Source organism: Sturnira hondurensis, unplaced genomic scaffold, assembly GCF_014824575.4.
Source record: "Sturnira hondurensis isolate 20B ecotype Veracruz unplaced genomic scaffold, ASM1482457v3 Scaffold0022908, whole genome shotgun sequence".
NCBI lineage: Eukaryota > Metazoa > Chordata > Mammalia > Chiroptera > Phyllostomidae > Sturnira > Sturnira hondurensis.
Genome location: NW_028095539.1, coordinates 3797418 through 3814501, shown reverse-complemented (window position 1 = coordinate 3814501; position 17084 = coordinate 3797418). Strand labels below are relative to the sequence as shown.

Sequence of the window (17084 nt, the reverse complement as noted above, 5' to 3'; positions counted from 1 at the left end):
GACCACTAGCAGCTTTGTGACTTGGGCAAAGCCACTGCGTGGGGGTGGCGGGGTGGTGGGGTGGTGGGGGGAGTCATTCTCTTTTCCTGTAAATATTTTTAACCCTGGGTAGGAAGCAGTCTGCGGGGGTCCCATTGTTTAAGTACAATGGGCCCTCGTTTTTTCCAAGAGTGTTTTGGTATTTCCCCTTGAGGAGTAGCAGGGAGGTTGCTGGGAAGAGGGGGCTGCGTGTGAAGAGCCAGGCCTGGGGGGTGGCTTGAGAGGGCCCCTCACACCCAACTGCAGCTGCAGGGAGCCCAGAAGCCGAGCAAGGAAGCTAGGAGAGTTAGGCACCACTGATAGAATGCTTCCTCCCATATTAGCTGTGACACGTGTTTCTTTTGCAAAGGGCATCACATTTGTTGTGGAACAGATAGAAGCTTCCGAGAAAGGGAGGAACTCTGGACTCCCCCATCTCCCCGCCCCCCCACCAGGAGTAAGCCCGCTCACTCCCTCTCGGCCTGTGTCTCCTTTCCTTCAGTGTCCTGGTGCCCATCTTCCCTGGAAGCACCCTCTCAGGAGGCCACCTCTTCCTCCTCCCCAAATAAGCCAGCCGGGGAGCTGGCAGACTGACCCAGACCAAGTAACCCTAACAGTGGTCAGGGCCACTCGGTGGGATGTGAGCTGCGTGCACTTTCCGCCAGCTGCGTGCGTGACCTTCGCATGCATGCTCTTGCAGAGTCCTTGACAGTCACTGCTGTCACCGTCCCATTTTACAGAAGAGGAAGCTGAGGCTCAAAGAGGTGATGTGACGAGTCAGAGAGGTGGGGTTGAAGTTAGGGTTCTGCAGGACCGTCTGGGTGTTTGTGCAGCTCACACTGGTCAGCAGTCTGCCAGGACGCCGGGGAAATGTTGAACCAGACTGAAGTCCCCCTGTGCTCCCAACCACATTCATGGAGGCCACCCTGTCAGCTGTCAGGGCTGGGGAGGCAGGAGACTTGCCCAGGTGCTGGGGACTTCGCTGGCCTGGCCCATGGGCATGTCCCCTCTGCTGGAGTGACTGCCCTGCAGAGAAAGTCCCAGGCCCATCCTGAGGCGGCCGAGCCTGCTAGGGCCAGGACAGAGTGGGGTCCTATCGGGATTCTGAATCGTGGTGCGTGGCCTGGGTTCAAGTGCTGCCACCCCTGCACCCCTTCGTGGCCTTGAGCCTCACTGTCCTCCTTTGCCAAGTGGGTGAGCAGTGGCCCTGTCTCTGAGGCCTCCCTCGGTGAGCACACAGGCACTGCGGCCCGGGCCATCACCTTGTCAGAGGACCCACTGCCTCGCAGGTCTCACTCCCCACCCTCTTCCCCCACTAGGTACCGCTGGACGAGCGCATCATCTTCTCGGGGAACCTATTCCAGTACCAGGAGGACAGCAAGAAGTGGAGGAACCGCTTCAGCCTCGTGCCCCACAACTACGGGCTGGTCCTCTACGAGAACAAAGTGGTGAGGCCGCCACCCTCTCGGGCTTCGGTGCCTGGCACTGAGCCCCCAGCCAGTCTTCTTCCCTTTCCCCGAGGTGCCTCCTCTCCCCCGCTGCCCTCCTTCACAGTCAGTATCACAGCAAGCCCCCTACTCCTAAATCTGAGACTCCAGACCTGCACCCTCAGCTGCCATGCCCCCCTGCCCGCCATCTGCAGGGCCAAAGCAGAATGTGGGCACCCTCCCCACCTCCCCACGCCTGCCTGCTCAAGGTCCCCTTTCTAAATTTCATCCATCCAGGCATCCGCTCTCCGGTGCCCCAACAACGAACTCCCATTCCGTCGACTCTTTCTCACGTCCTTCCAGATCTCTCCAGATTTCCCGGGCCTCCTCCCCCTCAGCCTCCTTGCTGGCTGAGCCTCCTCTGACCCCTCCCTTCCTCACTCTTCAACTGCTTATACCTGGGTGGTGGTCCTATCTTTTTCCTTCCCAATTCCCCCCTTGCAGTTCCCTGTACAGTTGCAGGACGGCGGGTCCTGCTGAGTGTTTTTGGGTCCTGGAGGCAGCCCCACCTGGTTGAGCCACGGACCCAGTTTCTTCCACCAGACATTTCTCCAGAGCAGCCATTGGGCAGGCTGGGGCCCTCGGTCTCCGGACCAGTCAGTGTTAGAGGAACGGAGTCAGGAGCAGCCTGTTGCCCTAGGCCAGTGGTTCTCGCATGGATGGAGTTCCACTGGAATGGCCTGGAAGGCTTGCTGAAAACCCAGTTGCTTGTTGGGCCTGCCCCGGTTTGACCCACAGCTGAACTGCGGTCAATAATTTGCAGGTCTAACGAGTTCTCAGGTGCTGTTGATGGTCTGGGACCACATGGGGCCCGTGATCAGTGCCCCAGAGAGGTCCAAGCTACTCTCAAGAAATGTGTTGAGCCCTGACTGGTGTGGCTCAGTGGGTTGGGTGTCCTACCCCAAACTGAAAGGTCGCGGGTTTGATTCCTGATCAGGGTGCATGCCTGGGCTGCAGGCCCAGTCCTCAGTTAGGGGCATGTGAGAGGCGACCGATGGCACATCAATGTTTCTGTGTCTCTTTCTCCCTCTCTTCCTCTTTCTCTAAAAATAAACAAGATCTAAAAAAAACAAAAGCTATATTGAGTAGTGACACCTAGTGGCAGGATAGAGCATGGCAGCCCTGCTGTATGAGCTACTGCCACTGGTGAAAGAAAGCAGTGCCCAGACCTAACTCCTCCACAGGGGGCGCATGTGGTTGGTGCTCAGAACCTGGGGAGCTGGTGGACAGTCCAGGGTAGCGGTCAGAGACCCTGGGCTCTGGAAGCTGACGGTCTGGGATCATGTCCTCTGCCCATTCTTACCAGCTGTGTGAACTTGGGGCTAGTCGTGGCACCCCCTGTTGGACTGGGTGGGGTTTGTGAAGTGAGGCGCCTGGTTTGTGGCGAACACTCGGCTGGCGGTAGCTGCCAGTAGTAAGAGGCGGTAGTGACAGTAGAGATGAAGATAATGACCTCAGCGTGCCCACTGCCCCTGCGGTGCCGCACCCCGCACTGACCATTTTATGTGGGCTCTGTAGCCACTCAGTGAGATGGGGCCGTTCTTACCCTGGTCTTATAGACATGGAAACTGAAACATAGAAGGTGGAGGAAGCTGGTCCTCAGCATCACACAGGTGGGGCCGGCATTTGAACCTGAACCTCGGTGCAGATTAAACCATGTTGACTGCAGTGTCCATGTCGGTCAGACTCCTTTGCCTCTTCCCTGTGTCTCTCCTCCTCCTCCTCCCTTTCTTCCTGCCCCTCTTCTTGTCCCTGCCTTGGGCAGCAGTACTGGGTGGGGGCCCGGAGCCAGCGCTGGAGATGGGATTTGGCTGGGTCAGTACCCACATCCCCCAGGGACCGTCTCTCTTGCCCTCCCCTCAGGCCTACGAGCGGCAGGTCCCACCCCGATCTGTCATCAACAGTGCAGGCTACAAAATCCTCACTTCTGTGGACCAGTACCTGGAGCTGGTCGGCAACTCTTTACCAGGTAAGGGAGCACCCATCCCAGGCTGAAGTGCCCTGCGCAGGCCCAGGACTTGGCTGGGGGAGAGGGCGGCCCCGATCCCGGAGCCCCAGGCTCCACGTTCGCAGAAAGGCCAGCTGGACCTGGAGCTGCCAGCAGGTGCCCAGTGTCACCTGATAGTGCCCAGAGAGGAGGCTTGAGGCCAGGAAGAGAAGTGGGGCTGGACCTGTTTCCTGCTTCCCGAGGCTTCCTATCGAAGCTAGCAACGGGGACCTCACTGTCTGCGCTTCCCTTTCCCGAGTCCTCGAGGGACTCCTGGGAGAGGATGATGAGGCCGCCCTGCTTTGTAAACTGCTGAGTCAGTCCTGTGCTTGTGAGGCATTGTTCTTGGCCTCCCGTCCACCCCACCTTGTCACAGACCCCCATAAGACTTACGGGAGCCCACCTGCTTCTTGGGTGATCCCAGGGAAACTAAAGAGGCCCCTAGTTGGGACTTGGGACTGAAGCGCCCCGCCCGGCTTAGAGTGGGGCGGGAGCGGGCATTTCTGGATTCCTGTTCGTGCTCCGGCTTTGTTTTGCTGTGTCCTCTCGGGCAGCCTGGCCCTGAGCGACTGACCTTGGAGTCCTGTGCGGACCCCGTGAGGTCTGTGTGCGCCGAGCCCAGCACAGGGATGCAGACAGAGCCAGTGTGCAAAGAAGAACTGTCATTGTTTCATTCCCGACAGCAGGGGCAAGGTCACAGCCCAGGACCACTTTATCTCCCTGGATCTCGAATATCCATGAAGGCAAAATAGAGACAGAAAAGTCCCCTTTTATTTTTTCTACCCCCAGCCCCCCTGCCTCCCTCCCCACTTGGACATTTAAACCACACTTTGGCCTCCATGGCTAAAATTCGAAGGGAAACCCAAGAAGGTAATGCTCAGCCCTTGAACCTGAGGGCTCTGACCATGTGTTATTTGTGCCTCCCACACGGAGTCTGGAACCTTCCCCAAGAGGGAGTGGGTGGGACTGCACTACCAGCTCTAGAAATGGACCTCAACAGGTGCTGGGGCCCCTTGCAGCCAGGCTGTGGGGGGCACAGCCAGAAAGGAGGCTGCCACCCCACTGCTTGCTGGTCGCCCAGGACAGGCTGACCCTCTTTGGGCGTGAGCCTGCCCCTCAGACCGGCCCAGGAGAACTGCTGAGGGCAGCTGCTCAGCCGGCACTGTCTCCGCAGGGACCACACCCAAATCGGGCTCTGCTCCCATCCTCAAGTGCCCCACGCAGTTCCCACTCATCCTCTGGCATCCTTATGCCCGTCACTACTACTTCTGCATGATGACGGAAGCCGAGCAGGACAAGTGGCAGGCTGTCCTGCAGGACTGCGTCCGGCACTGCAACAATGGTGAGTGGCCTTAGGTCCCCTGTGAGGGTGAGGGGCATCCCCTGGGTTGTGTGCTGAATGGCGACACCTACTGGCTGAGTGCGGTGTGACAACTCTGCTCTACGAGGAAAATTGGTTTCCTTCTGGATTTGTACGCCACCACTGTGATGCTGCCCTCAACATTCTCCCTGATGAAAACAGTTCTGTGTTGCTCAGAAGAAAGTCAGGAAACTGCCCTCAGGGGGCAGGGGCAGGATCGCTGTGCCCTTGGACCCCGAGGCTGCCGTCTTCTAGCAACGTGGTCCTAGGAGAGCAGCTGACCTCTGGGAGCCTCCGAAAGGGGAGAGAGAGCCCTTCGGAGTCTGCGGGGTTTGTGAGATTACAGTGAGAATCCACAAAATGCTTGTAAAAAAAAAAATGTGTTTGTTAGGTAACCTTTTCCTGTTGGACCCTAGGTGGTCTGGGAAGTTCACTTCCTCTCTCAGGTGCTCAGGGTTCTCATCTGTCAAGTTATGAGGTCTCTTCCAGCTCATTCATTCATTCAACAAACAATTTTAGTGTCTAGGTGCTGAGGATGCAAAGAGGGAGGAGACGAGGTTCGGCCCCCCGCTGCTGGCAGCCTGGTGGGGAGACAGATGTGGAACAGATGAGGAGACCAGGGTGATGAATCACAGCTGGGCTGGGTGCAGGGGAGGGAGCCCCCGGGGCGCCTTGAGGGTGTGAATGTGCGGGGAGGGACTGGTCCAGTGTAGGGGTGCGGATCCGGACCCGGCCGGGAAGTGGTGATGGTCCCGCTGGGAACCTCGGGATGAGTTGTCCTCTGGGGCAGGGAGGAGAGTGCCGGGCGGAGGCTGCAGCTTCGTGAGGGGTGGCCCAGAGGCAGGAGCAGTTTAGAAAGGGCCCCGAATTGGGGACCTGGAAGGAGGCTGCAGGGGACACTGGGGACCTGGAAGGAGGCTGCAGGGGACACTGGGGCCGAGAGAGCCTTATAGGGAGGGCTCCAAGGAGTCTGATCAAAAAGGCTTGTGATTGTCTCCTGAGAGGAGGGGAGGGCCCTGAGGGAGGAGCAACCCAGCCCTGGACCCCAAACTGCCTTCCTAGTGATCTGGCCTTGGGGCAGCTGCACCTGCCCCCGCCCACCCTGGCGGCCGGCCCACCTGGACTCAGCTCCACACAGAGGTGGTGCCTCAGCTCACCCCACTCGTCCTCACAGCTCTCCGGAGCCGCCTCTGCCCTGTCTGGAATCTGCCAGGCGGAGGAACCAGGTCTCCAGTCAGGCCAACTCCTGCCACTTGGGCTGGGCCCTGCCTCCCACAAAGGGCCTCCTGTTCCCAGGTCCCCCAGGGCTGTGAGGCCAGGACTGGGTGGAGGCCATCTGGGCTCTGGCTGCCTGGCCTGGGCATCCTCCCTCCTCCTCCCTTCCCCCTCCCTCCTTCTCTCCACCTCCCCATCCGCAGCTTGGCCCAGCTCCACCCTCTTCAGGTTTCCAAGGCTAATGGCTGACCTGGCAGGGTGACCCCAGGCCAGGTGGAGGGTGGGGACAGGCCCAGGTGGAGAACAGTCACGTTCTGGCCCCCTTCTCTGTGGTGTAATGCCCTGCGCGTGGTGTAATGTTGTTCGGAGGAATCAATGGGCTGGTTGTGGTAGAGCACTCTGCCGGTGCCTGGCACATAGCGAGCGCTCAGCTGGGGGCCGGGGGCCACCCCTGGGATGTTTGTGCCCTGGGAAGGAGGGGCGGTGGGGAAGAGCTGCCAGGAGGGCTGCCCCTTCTGGGGCTGACGAGGCTGGTTTTAGAGGAGCCTGTCCTTCACCCCGAGGACTGTGGGAAAGTTCTCTGCTTCCTCAACTTGGAGGCTGGGCCTGGAATCTGTGGAGCCTGGGATTGCTTGCTTCGCTCAGGGGGCTGCCAGGAAGTGGGGGGATGAGCGGGGGAAGGAGGCCAGGCTGGGTGGACGCCAGCTCATCCCAGGCCCCCCCTCACATCCTGCATTCCTGGAGCAGCTGGGGGTGGCAAGTGGCAGCTGGGGCACTGAGCTGAGCCCTCAGGGTGGGCCTGGGGTGCAGAGGTCAAGGCTTCTTCCTGTCTGCTGCCCAGGACTGAGGAATGCCATTTCCTTTCTCAGCTTGACCCTCAGGACCTCCCTCCCCGCCTTACCTCCCTCCCAGCCGTTGCCCCCCCCCTCCCCCTGTGGGAAGTCTCCAGGTCTGAGGTCTGAGCCTGGAGCTGTGTTTTCTTGAGCCGGCAGCTGCCTCTCTGGGCCTCTCTTCCCACTGGGGAAAGTGGGGCCGAGAACAGCCCTTCCTCACAGGATGAGAGGGGAGGGAGTGTGCGTGAGGTCTCAAGGTCTCAGCCCAGGGTCCGGGTCTTGGCGGGCTATGCCGCCCATGACAAAGTTCCACAGACTGGGTGGCTTGAATAGAAATTAATCCTGTCTCAATTCCGGAGGCCGGGAGTCCCAGACTAAGGTCTCAGCAGGTTTGTTTTCTCCTGAGACCTCTCCCCCTGCCCCGCAGAGGCCTGCCTCCTCCCCATGTCTGCCCGGTCCCCCTCTTCTGAGTGCAAACATGTTCTGTGTCTGAATTTCCATTTTATAAGGACACCAGTTGTACTGGATTAGGGCCTAGACTAGTGACCTCATTTTACTTTAATTACTCCTTTAAGTCCCTATTTCCAAATACAGCCACATTCTGAAGTGCCAGGGGTTAGGGCTTCAGCACATGAATGTGGGGGAGGGGACCCACCATTCAGCCACCAGCAGCCCAGCCAGGCTCCTGGGACTAGCTCAGGCCTGCCGACTGGAGTGGAGCCCTCCTAAGGGTCCGGTTGGCCAGAGCCATCACCTGAACATCGGTGCCTCTTCCCCGTGGCCCCGTCCTCTGCCCCACCTCCCTCCCCTCTGGAAAGCACCCTGGGCTGGCAGGCCTGACTCTGGTGACTGTGGAATATAAACGCCCTGAAGTGGGAGAGGCTGCAGGTAAGGCAGAGCCAGATTTGTCAGGCAAACCCTGGTCTCTGGGTGGTGCTCCCGCTAGAACAGCTTGGCTCTGCTCTAGTTGCTCCCTCCTAATGTCAGGTCCCTGAAGCACAGGGGTGAGGCTCCTGCCCCGCCCCCTACCGCCCCCACTGCAGTCCAGGTTGCTGCCACTGTAAGGATGGGGGCTGGGCCTCAGTTTCCCCAGCCAAGCTCCCTTCCTGCTCCGACAAGCAGTGATTCCTGCGGCCAGCCGCACGTGGGAGGGGAGGAGTCCTCTGCACGGCCGGCTGAGAGGGGCTTTTTCTCTGTGGCGGTGACTCAGCCTGTAGTCATCGCAGTGGGGGCCGGGGTTTCGGAGGCACAAGCTGAGTTTCCCTTCCCTCCGCCCTGGGATGCTGCGGTCGCAGGCACGTGGCCAGGGTGGGAGGTGTTTAACCACGTTCTTCCCCAAGTCGGCTTTTGCAGCTTCCTGCAACTTCTAGCCTCCCCATCACCCAGCCTGCAGGTTCTCCACCTGCCCAGCCGGGGCGGGCAAACTCATCTGGGCCACCGCCACCAGCACTGATACCAAAAACAGAGAAGTGGTATTTCCTAGTCCGACCTGGACGCATCATAGCCGTGACCGAGGCAGATCGCACAGCAGGAGCGGGTGCTCGCGGCAGTTACTAGTCAAGTGCCGCACCCGCGCTGTGGCCCTGGGAGCGTCCCAGGTGACGTGTGAGGCCAGGCTGGGTCCTGGCTCCCAGTGTTCAGAGGGGGAAACTGAGGCTCTCTCAGGTTCGGTGACATGGATCAGACGTGGCAGTCCTGGCCCCACGGGCACTGTCGTGAATCCCGTTCGCTCACAGGTTGTCTGTGGCTGCTGTGGTGTGTGCCACGTGGCGGAGTGTGTGTCCGGTCCTTGGCAGGGAGGATGCGCAGACGCCTGGCGTAGAGGGGACGCAGAGGGGCGGGGCAGGAGCCAGGATCTCCAGGTGGCCTCCCCTGGAAGGGTCGGGTGGCTTCCAGCTCGGCTCTGCCATCGCTGCCTTCCAGCCCTCGCCAGTGGCCTGACCCCCCACGAAGTGGGGTGAATGCCAGTGCCCTGTCTTGGGGTGATCGGGAGGACTTTAGGGGATAAGGACAGTACGGAGGAGGACTGCCTCGCCGCCGCCGTTAGTGGTGGGTTATTATCCCCGTTGCTGACACTGCAACTACTCCTGCCCAGTGCTGGCGAGGGCCGTGGGGGTCGCAGGTGAGGAGGGTGTGCGTGCGCATGTGCACATGCGCGTTTGCCTGTCCGTCAGTTGGTCTTAGTGGAGGCCACTGGGCCACCCCGGCGACCTCCTCTCTCCTTCCCTCTCCTGGGCAGGGATCCCTGAAGACTCCAAGGTGGAGGGCCCTGCGTTCACGGATGCCATCCGCATGTACCGCCAGTCGAAGGAGCTGTATGGCACCTGGGAGATGCTGTGTGGGAACGAGGTGCAGGTGAGGCCAGGAAGACTGTTGGGGAGACCACAGCAGTTACCCTCGGGCCTGGAGGATGGCTTGGCCCTGAGGTGGGGCCCTGGGGTGCTGCAGGCGTGGAGGACAGAGACAAGAAGCTCAGGTTTGGACACCTGTGGCCCAAGGCTGGCCCTGCAGACAGAGATACTGCAACAATTGCTATTTTGTTCAGTCGTTTCCTGAGCACCTGCCTGGGCCCAGGTGTCCTGCTGCCACTATGATCAGAAGGGAGGTGGCGTTGGGCCTCATGGAACTCGCTGTCTCCTGGGAGAAACAGATATTTGACAAATGAACATGCACACACTTCTGTGCACAGCCAAGGCATGGGGGGGAGGAGCATGGTGTTCCAGACAGGGAGGTGGCATGTGCAAAGGCCCTGAGGTGTGACCTCTGAGTCCAAGGATCCTGCAGGACACCTAAGCAGATAGGCTGAGACCTGTGGGAAGGACAGTCAGGAGAGAGGGCACTGGAGACATGGAGCAAAGGGCCAAACCCCAAGGAGGTAGGGGCTGGAGTGGCCATCTTTAATGGACCATGGAGATGAGCATACCTGGCCAGACTCTGACCCCTGCCCCGGCTGTGCTTCCTGGTCCTAGATCCTGAGCAACCTGGTGATGGAGGAGCTGGGCCCTGAGCTGAAGGCGGAGCTCGCCCCACGGCTGAAGGGCAAACCACAGGAGCGACAGCGGCAGTGGATCCAGGTGTGTGGCCTGGGCTCGGGGGTGGGGGCTGCAGGCTTGCAGCGGTGTCAGTTCTGGGCTGAGGGGCTGGTCGGCCGGTTGGCTGCAAGCCTGCAGCCCCCTCAGCCCAGAACTGACACCGCATCTCGGCCCCCAGATCTCAGATGCTGTGTACCGCATCGTGTACGAGCAGGCCAAAGCGCAGTTTGAGGTGGTGCTGGCCAAGCTGCAACTGGCGCGGCCGGCCATGGAGGCGGTCATCCGCACCGACATGGACCAGGTCATCACCTCCAAGGAGCACCTGGCCAGCAAGATCCGAGGTAGGCAGGCCTCCCGCCACGTGTGTCTTAGGTGGGCGGACCTGCTGGGCCCTCCTGTCTATTTCAGAGATCCCTGTGCATTTCATAGCAGTGACCTCATTCACCAATTTCTTTTAAAAAAATCAAAATCATGTCTGAGCCATTGTTTTTCCAGTCCCTGTGGCTGTTATTTCTATAAACCTAGACCTTGGAGGCCTCGGTGTTTGTCAAGGAGGTTCAGCTGACCTTGGAGGTTCTGCTGCTCCNAGCACCTGGCCAGCAAGATCCGAGGTAGGCAGGCCTCCCGCCACGTGTGTCTTAGGTGGGCGGACCTGCTGGGCCCTCCTGTCTATTTCAGAGATCCCTGTGCATTTCATAGCAGTGACCTCATTCACCGATTTCTTTTAAAAAAATCAAAATCACGTCTGAGCCATTGTTTTTCCAGTCCCTGTGGCTGTTATTTCTATAAACCCAGACCTTGGAGGCCTCGGTGTTTGTCAAGGAGGTTCAGCTGACCTTGGAGGTTCTGCTGCTCCTCTTTGGCTGATCACACATTTCCACGTGTCGTTTTAGCAGATACTGGCCTAACTTTGTGCTGATTCACTTTCACCAAGTCCAACTTTTCCAAGTCAGTTTCTGCTCCTTCCTGTTCCCAGCCAGACGGGATCCTGTTGCTCCCTCATCACCATAATGTGGCCAGAGTTGTTGGTTGCCCATTAGTATTCGCCGGCTGTGTTCATTGAGAGGATAGGACCCCAAGAGTGGCCACTTAGTCTGTGGAACAAACAAACCTAGCTGGGCAGAGAGGGAGGAACGTCGAGATCCCCCAGGTCAGAATGTCCTGGAGATGGTCCCTGTTCACAGGGACACAACCTTTCTCATGGTCGCGCTGAGTCAGGCCACGCCATTCCTGGGCAGGGCTGGGCTCAGCATTTGTAAAACCCAGAGGCTTGTTGAAACTGCTTAAGTGTTTCCCATTTCTTTTTCTTTTTAAAAAGATTTTATTTACTTACTTTTTGAGAGGAGAAGGGAGGGAGAAAGAGGAAGAGAAACACCAGTGTGTGAGAGATCACGCACCCCCTACTGGGGACCTGGCCCACAACCCAGGCATGTGCCCTGACTGGGAATCAAACCCATGACCCTTTGGTTCGCAGGCCCATGCTCAACCCACTGGGCCACACCAGCCAGGGCTCCCAATTCTTTAAAAAACAACTGGACAAGACCCCCAAAGATACTATTTCCTGCCTCTAGCTGAGCAGAGAGCCGCCCGCGCCTCTACGGACAGCAGTCCTTCGGTTTCCTGCTGTCGCAGCTCCAGAAATATTGGGCCAATCTCAGAGACCCTCTCGTTTTGGCTCCACGGGTTATCGTTTTTACTGCCGCTAGAATCAGTGTCTGCTGCTGTTGTTCCGGTGGTTTTCTTTAAAAAAAAAAGTAACCCAACCGCCCGCCTCTCGCCCCGCGGCCTGGGGTGGCTGGGAGCTGCTGCGGGGGTGGGGGGATGGGGGATGGATGTTAGCTAACCAGCCCCCCCCACACCCCCTGGGTGCAGCCTTCATCCTCCCCAAGGCAGAAGTGTGCGTTCGGAACCACGTCCAGCCCTACATCTCGTCCATCCTGGAGGCCCTCATGGTGCCCACCAGCCAGGGCTTCACTGAGGTGCGGGATGTCTTCTTCAAGGAGGTCACAGACATGAACCTGAACGTCATCAACGAGGGTGGCATTGACAAGCTGGGCGAGGTGAGGCTGCCCCTGACCCCAGGGTTGGGGGCCCTCCTGGGTTTGGGTCTGATCTGCCCCTGTCACCCCCCCACTGTGAGCCAGGGCGGGCCGTTCCCCTCCCCTGCCGCCCAGCATAGCCTGTAAACAGGGTCTTAGGGTCTGAGTACATGAGGCTGAAGCTGCTGGCTGTCCTGTGAGGGGCTGGCAGCGAGAGGGAAGGGGGAGCCTACCCCCCAGCCACTGGCCTTTATAAGCCAAGCAGGTTGCTAAACTGTGGAAGGACTGAACAGGGAAGGGAGGGAGGGAGGAAGGAAGAGAAGGAAGGAGGGGACGAGAGGAGGGGAAAGGCTGGCTTCCAAAATGTGCGGTGTAATTGTTGGGGAGAGTGAAATGCGTGTGCACCATTCCGTGCACCATTCCGTGCACCTTACGAACAGCCCAACTCCCCTGCTGCTCCTCAGTTAGCTGATTCTCGGGGTGGACACCCTGCCACAGACCCATATGGGGCGCTTGCCTGGAGCCCCACCTGGTTGTCAGGTGCAGATCGAATTAGTCCTGTAACCTTAGCCTCCTTCCATACCTCAAATCAGAGAGTCTACAGACCATAATAATCATGGAATTTGAGAACCAGAAAGAACCTTAGAGATCACGAGAAACTACCTGATTTTGAGGCTGAGCCCTCTGAGGCTCAGAGGGGGTGTGCTTGCCCAAGGTCACCCGGTACCCCAGGAGGGACAAGAACCCTCTCTCAGCACCCAGGTTGTGTTGCTGAGCCACGTGCCTCCTGCCTTCAGACCCTCATCCTTTGTCTCTTGGGCCCTCCGTCTCCTGGGTGGCCTTCCCTGAGGCCAGGGCCAGCCGGAGGGCCCCGCCTCTGAGGGCCCCGGGAGCTGTGGGTCTTCGGGGGCTGCCTGGCTTCTCAGGCGGCTCCGGCTCAGGGTCCATGCGTCCCTGCCTCCCTGTAGTACATGGAGAAGCTGTCCCAGCTGGCGTATCACCCCCTCAAGATGCAGAGCTGCTATGAGAAGATGGAGCCGCTGCGGCTCGATGGGCTGCAGCAGCGTTTTGACGTTTCCAGCACATCCGTGTTCAAGCAGCGAGCCCAGATCCACATGCGTGAGGTGTGTCACAGGCTGCTGCCCTTCCACAGTCCCATCTCCAGGGAGGGTCCCCGCTGTCTGGCCGCCCCCTCCTCGGGAGCTGCCTGGCAGCCCCACCCAGCCCTGAGTGCCCTCCTGCTCTGGTCTCGAGTGCTCACCCATTTGCTTGGACACCTGCCCCTCTGCTCACCTGGTGAATTCCAGCTCATCTTTCAGGTTTCAGCTTACAGACCCCTTCCTCCACGCAGCCCTCCCTGCTCCCCAAGCTCCTTCCTGCAGGGCCCAGGGCCTCTCTTTCCTAGTTCCTTGAGGCAGGGACTGGCTCCCATGGGCCAGCCACGTTCATGTGTCAGCACACAGGAGGCACCAGCGATGTGAGGGCGTGAGCACAGGCCTCCCACTCCCCCCCGGGCGGGCCTAGGACAGCTGGCTGAGCCCCTTGGAGCTGTGGAGGAAGAGGCCGTAGTCACTCCTGGGCCTTCATGTGCTGCCATGTGCCCACAGCAAATGGACAACGCCGTGTACACCTTCGAGACCCTCCTGCACCAGCAGCTGGGGAAGGGGCCCACCAAGGAGGAGCTGTGCAAGTCCATCCAGCGGATCCTGGAGCGGGTGCTGAAGGTGAGTGGCCCCGCTCCTGCCCTTGACCTACTGGCCCTAAGTGTGGCCCAGCCCTGAGCCTGGTCCCCAGGCTGGCCCCAGGCTTGTTGCCCCTTCAGGAGGCACTACTCACCCGCTTGTACAAATCGGGACACTGGGGCTCAGGTCGGACCACTGGCCGTCCGTCCTCCTGCCCTGGGCCGGTGGGGCCCGTCTCAGAGCCCCCCTGCTTCTCCTCTTTCCTGGTAGAAATACGACTACGACAGCAGCTCCGTGCGGAAGCGCTTCTTCCGGGAGGCGCTGCTGCAGATCACGATCCCGTTCCTGCTCAAGAAGCTGGCTCCCACCTGCAAGTCGGTGAGCGGCCCCGCCCCGCCCTGGCCCCCATGGTGGGAGCCTGCAGGCCCTCTCTGCCCCGAGGCCCTGACTGCTCCTCTCTGCCCCATGCCCGCCGCCCTGCAGGAGCTGCCCCGGTTCCAGGAGCTGATCTTCGAGGACTTTGCCAGGTTTATCCTGGTGGAGAACACGTACGAGGAGGTGGTGCTGCAGACGGTCATGAAGGACATCCTGCAGGGTGTGTGCTGGCCCCCACCCCCTGGGAGGGCCGCTGTGGAGCTGGGTGGGGGGTGCCCCCACCGCCTTTGCTGTTGGGACTGGTATGGCCAGGAGGGTAGAGGCGGCGGCCCAGAGGTCTTTCTGGTGTGGTCAGTGAAGCTGCAAAGAAAATGATGAGATTTATGCCTCTGGGCCGGGGTGGGCCCCTGTGAGCTGTGTGGCCACAGGAAGTAGTGCTGTGTCTCTGAGCCTTAGTACCTCTGTGGGTCCCTGGCATTTTGGGGAGTGTCAGGTGAGTGACAGGGAGACGTGGTGGTGACCAGCTTGAGCTTTGGGTTAGGATCATGGCTCCCCCTTCCTAGCAGTGAGGCCTGGAGTAAGTCACACCCCAATTACAATGTCCCCTCAGGCTTGGGGGAGGCCTGGTGGTGGTCGGGGGGCATGGTGCCGGCATTTGGGTGCAGTGAAGGGGGTGGCGGTGGCTGTGGTCCTCCTGGCAACTGTCCTGAAGTCACTCATTTGGCCCTGCAGCCGTGAAGGAAGCCGCCGTGCAGAGGAAGCACAACCTGTACCGAGACAGCGTGGTCCTGCACAACAGTGACCCCAACCTGCACCTGCTGGCCGAGGGCTCGCCCATCGACTGGGGTGAGGAGTATGGTGGCAGTGGTGGCAGTGGTGGGGACAGCAGCAGCCCCAGCGCCCGAGTCCCGGAGGCAGCCACCGTCTCGGAAAAGCGACGGCGTGCCAAGCAGGTGGTGTCCGTGGTCCAGGACGAGGAAGCAGGGCTACCCTTGGAGGCTGGCTCTGAGCCAATGTCACCTGTGTCCCTGGACAGTGTCACTGAGCTCCGTGGCCTACTGGCCCAGAATCTGCGGGCTGAGAGCCCCCCGCGGGCAGCTCCCCTACTCAACGGGGCCCCTGTGCAGGAGAGCCCCCAGCCCGGGGCCCACCCTCAGGCCTCCTCACCGCCTGCCTCGCCCCTCCGGCAACTCCCACCTGGAAAGGCTGTGGACCTTGAGCCTCCCAAGCCCAGCGACCAGGAGACTGGGGAACAGGTGTCCAGCCCTGGGGGCCGCCCCTCCATCCACACCACCACCGAGGACAGCGCAGGGGTGCAGACTGAGTTCTAGGCTGGTCGCCCCCAAGTTTCTGTTGGACAAGGCACACGGGCCCCTCCCTCTAAGGCACTGGCGAGCTTGGCTCCAGGCAGGCATGGATCTGCGCCTCCGGTGCAGGTGGGGCTGGGCTGGCGTGGCACCTCTGGGGCTGGGCAGGGATGGGCCCTCCTGAAGTCACTTTATTGGGTTTGGTCATACTTTGTTGCTCCATTTTCTCTTTTGTGGGGTGAACTTGGCTTTCCTGCTTGTGCTGGGAGCTGAGCGTAGCTGAGGGGCTAGGGAGCACCCGGTGGTCCCGGTTCTCTGGGTCCTCCCTTCCTGCCTTTCTTCTGTGGCCTGTTTCCCTCGTGGGCTTGCAATCCTTGCAAAGAGGGAGTTAAAGGCACTGTCCGCTGTGACTCAGAGCCCATGAATTCTCTCCTGTCACCAAGGGCTCGTTGGAACCGGAAACAGAGTGCTGGGCCCAACTGCTCATCCAGGCTGGGCCCAGGGGCCTCGCTCCCCAACCCCAGGTGAGGGGAGGTGCAAGGACAGTGTCTTCAGGCTACAGCCAGGTTGGGGGTGCTGGGGGGAGGACTGCCACATGAAGGGGGATGGGCCTGCAGGCCTGGGGTTGGAATGGAAAAGCTTGGAATGTGCTGGTTGGATGAGGAAGTGTCAGAGGGCAGAGGGAGCATTGCTGGAGGCTGGGCAGGCCTCAGGCCTTTGTCCCCGCTCCCAGCCGCAGCGTGCGCTCTCCCCTCCTGCTCCGAGCCAGGACCCAGCCTTAGGGAGTCCCATTGCGCCCGCATGCACTTTGCTCAGAGCAGGGTTTGGTGGGTGCAGACTCTGCCTTCCTGGGGCCACCCCCCAGGTGTGTGCTGCGCACCGAGGGGGCCACAGCTCCCCGTGGCACTGCTGGTGGCCTCTCCGAGGACGTGGGGTCGGGCTGTGGTGTGGCCCCTCTGCCTGATTCACCACGTCACCTCGCCCTGAACATTCCAGGCCCCTTTTCAAATGTGAGTTGCTGGGGCCCAACTGTCCTCCTTCAGCTTCTTGTCGCTGGGGGTGGGAGCTGAGCCGTGCAGTCCTCAGGCCCTGCTGCTGCTACTGCTGCTGCTTTGAATGGAGGCCAGCAGGGCAGAGTGGGACCCTTTTGGGGTCTTCTGGCAGGGCCCCCACCCAGCCCTGTACCCTCCCTCCCTCTCACCTGCTTCCTGGGGCCTGGGCCTTGGACGCCCAGGACGTGAGGCAGTGGCTGGTGCTCAGGGTCCCCCAGTCTGCCCCAGCCCTAATCTCAAACACCTCACTAACCTCTAATACCAACACATTCCGTTTCAAGATGCTGTCCTCTTGTGCCTTTTGGGGTTTTCCAATCATCCTTCCCAGATATTGTATTGAAAATATTATGCAAATTGTTTAAACTCTGCTAATCAATAAATGCTTTATTTAAAGCCAGCAGCCTGTGTGTGGTGTGGCAGGGGGGCCTGCGCCATGGGCTGCGTCTTGGAGGCCTGTCCACACACCTTGGCTTTCGGGGCTCACCTGACCGAGAGCACCTCTGGGTCAGAGTTCTTCTATAATCCCATTTAACAGAGGAGGAAACTGAGGCCCAGAGAAAAGACGAAGAGCACACAGGCAACCGGCCTGTGGTCCGCCCAGGCAGCTCCCTCAGCTAGGTCTGTGCAGGGTGCCCTTCAGGGAGGCCCTGGTGACAGGCCAAGAGGTTCCCGCAGCTTTAAGGCCACGTGGCCATGG

The 17084-nt window shown here is 60.1% G+C and overlaps 1 protein-coding gene across 1 annotated transcript in view; it reads left to right on the top strand.

The window, feature by feature from the left end:
• NIBAN2 (niban apoptosis regulator 2) overlaps positions 1-16784 on the top strand; it is a 50642-nt gene extending 33858 nt beyond the window's left edge. Inside the window, exons 3-14 of the mRNA XM_037036455.1 lie at positions 1338-1466; positions 3369-3474; positions 4667-4834; positions 9140-9255; positions 9870-9974; positions 10111-10273; positions 11805-11992; positions 12940-13095; positions 13579-13695; positions 13924-14031; positions 14137-14248; positions 14761-16784. Of these exons, the coding sequence (XP_036892350.1) occupies positions 1338-1466; positions 3369-3474; positions 4667-4834; positions 9140-9255; positions 9870-9974; positions 10111-10273; positions 11805-11992; positions 12940-13095; positions 13579-13695; positions 13924-14031; positions 14137-14248; positions 14761-15359 (2067 nt within the window). The 3' untranslated portion in view covers positions 15360-16784. The remainder of the gene's footprint in view (positions 1-1337; positions 1467-3368; positions 3475-4666; positions 4835-9139; positions 9256-9869; positions 9975-10110; positions 10274-11804; positions 11993-12939; positions 13096-13578; positions 13696-13923; positions 14032-14136; positions 14249-14760) is intronic.
• Positions 16785-17084: the final 300 nt, after the last annotated feature.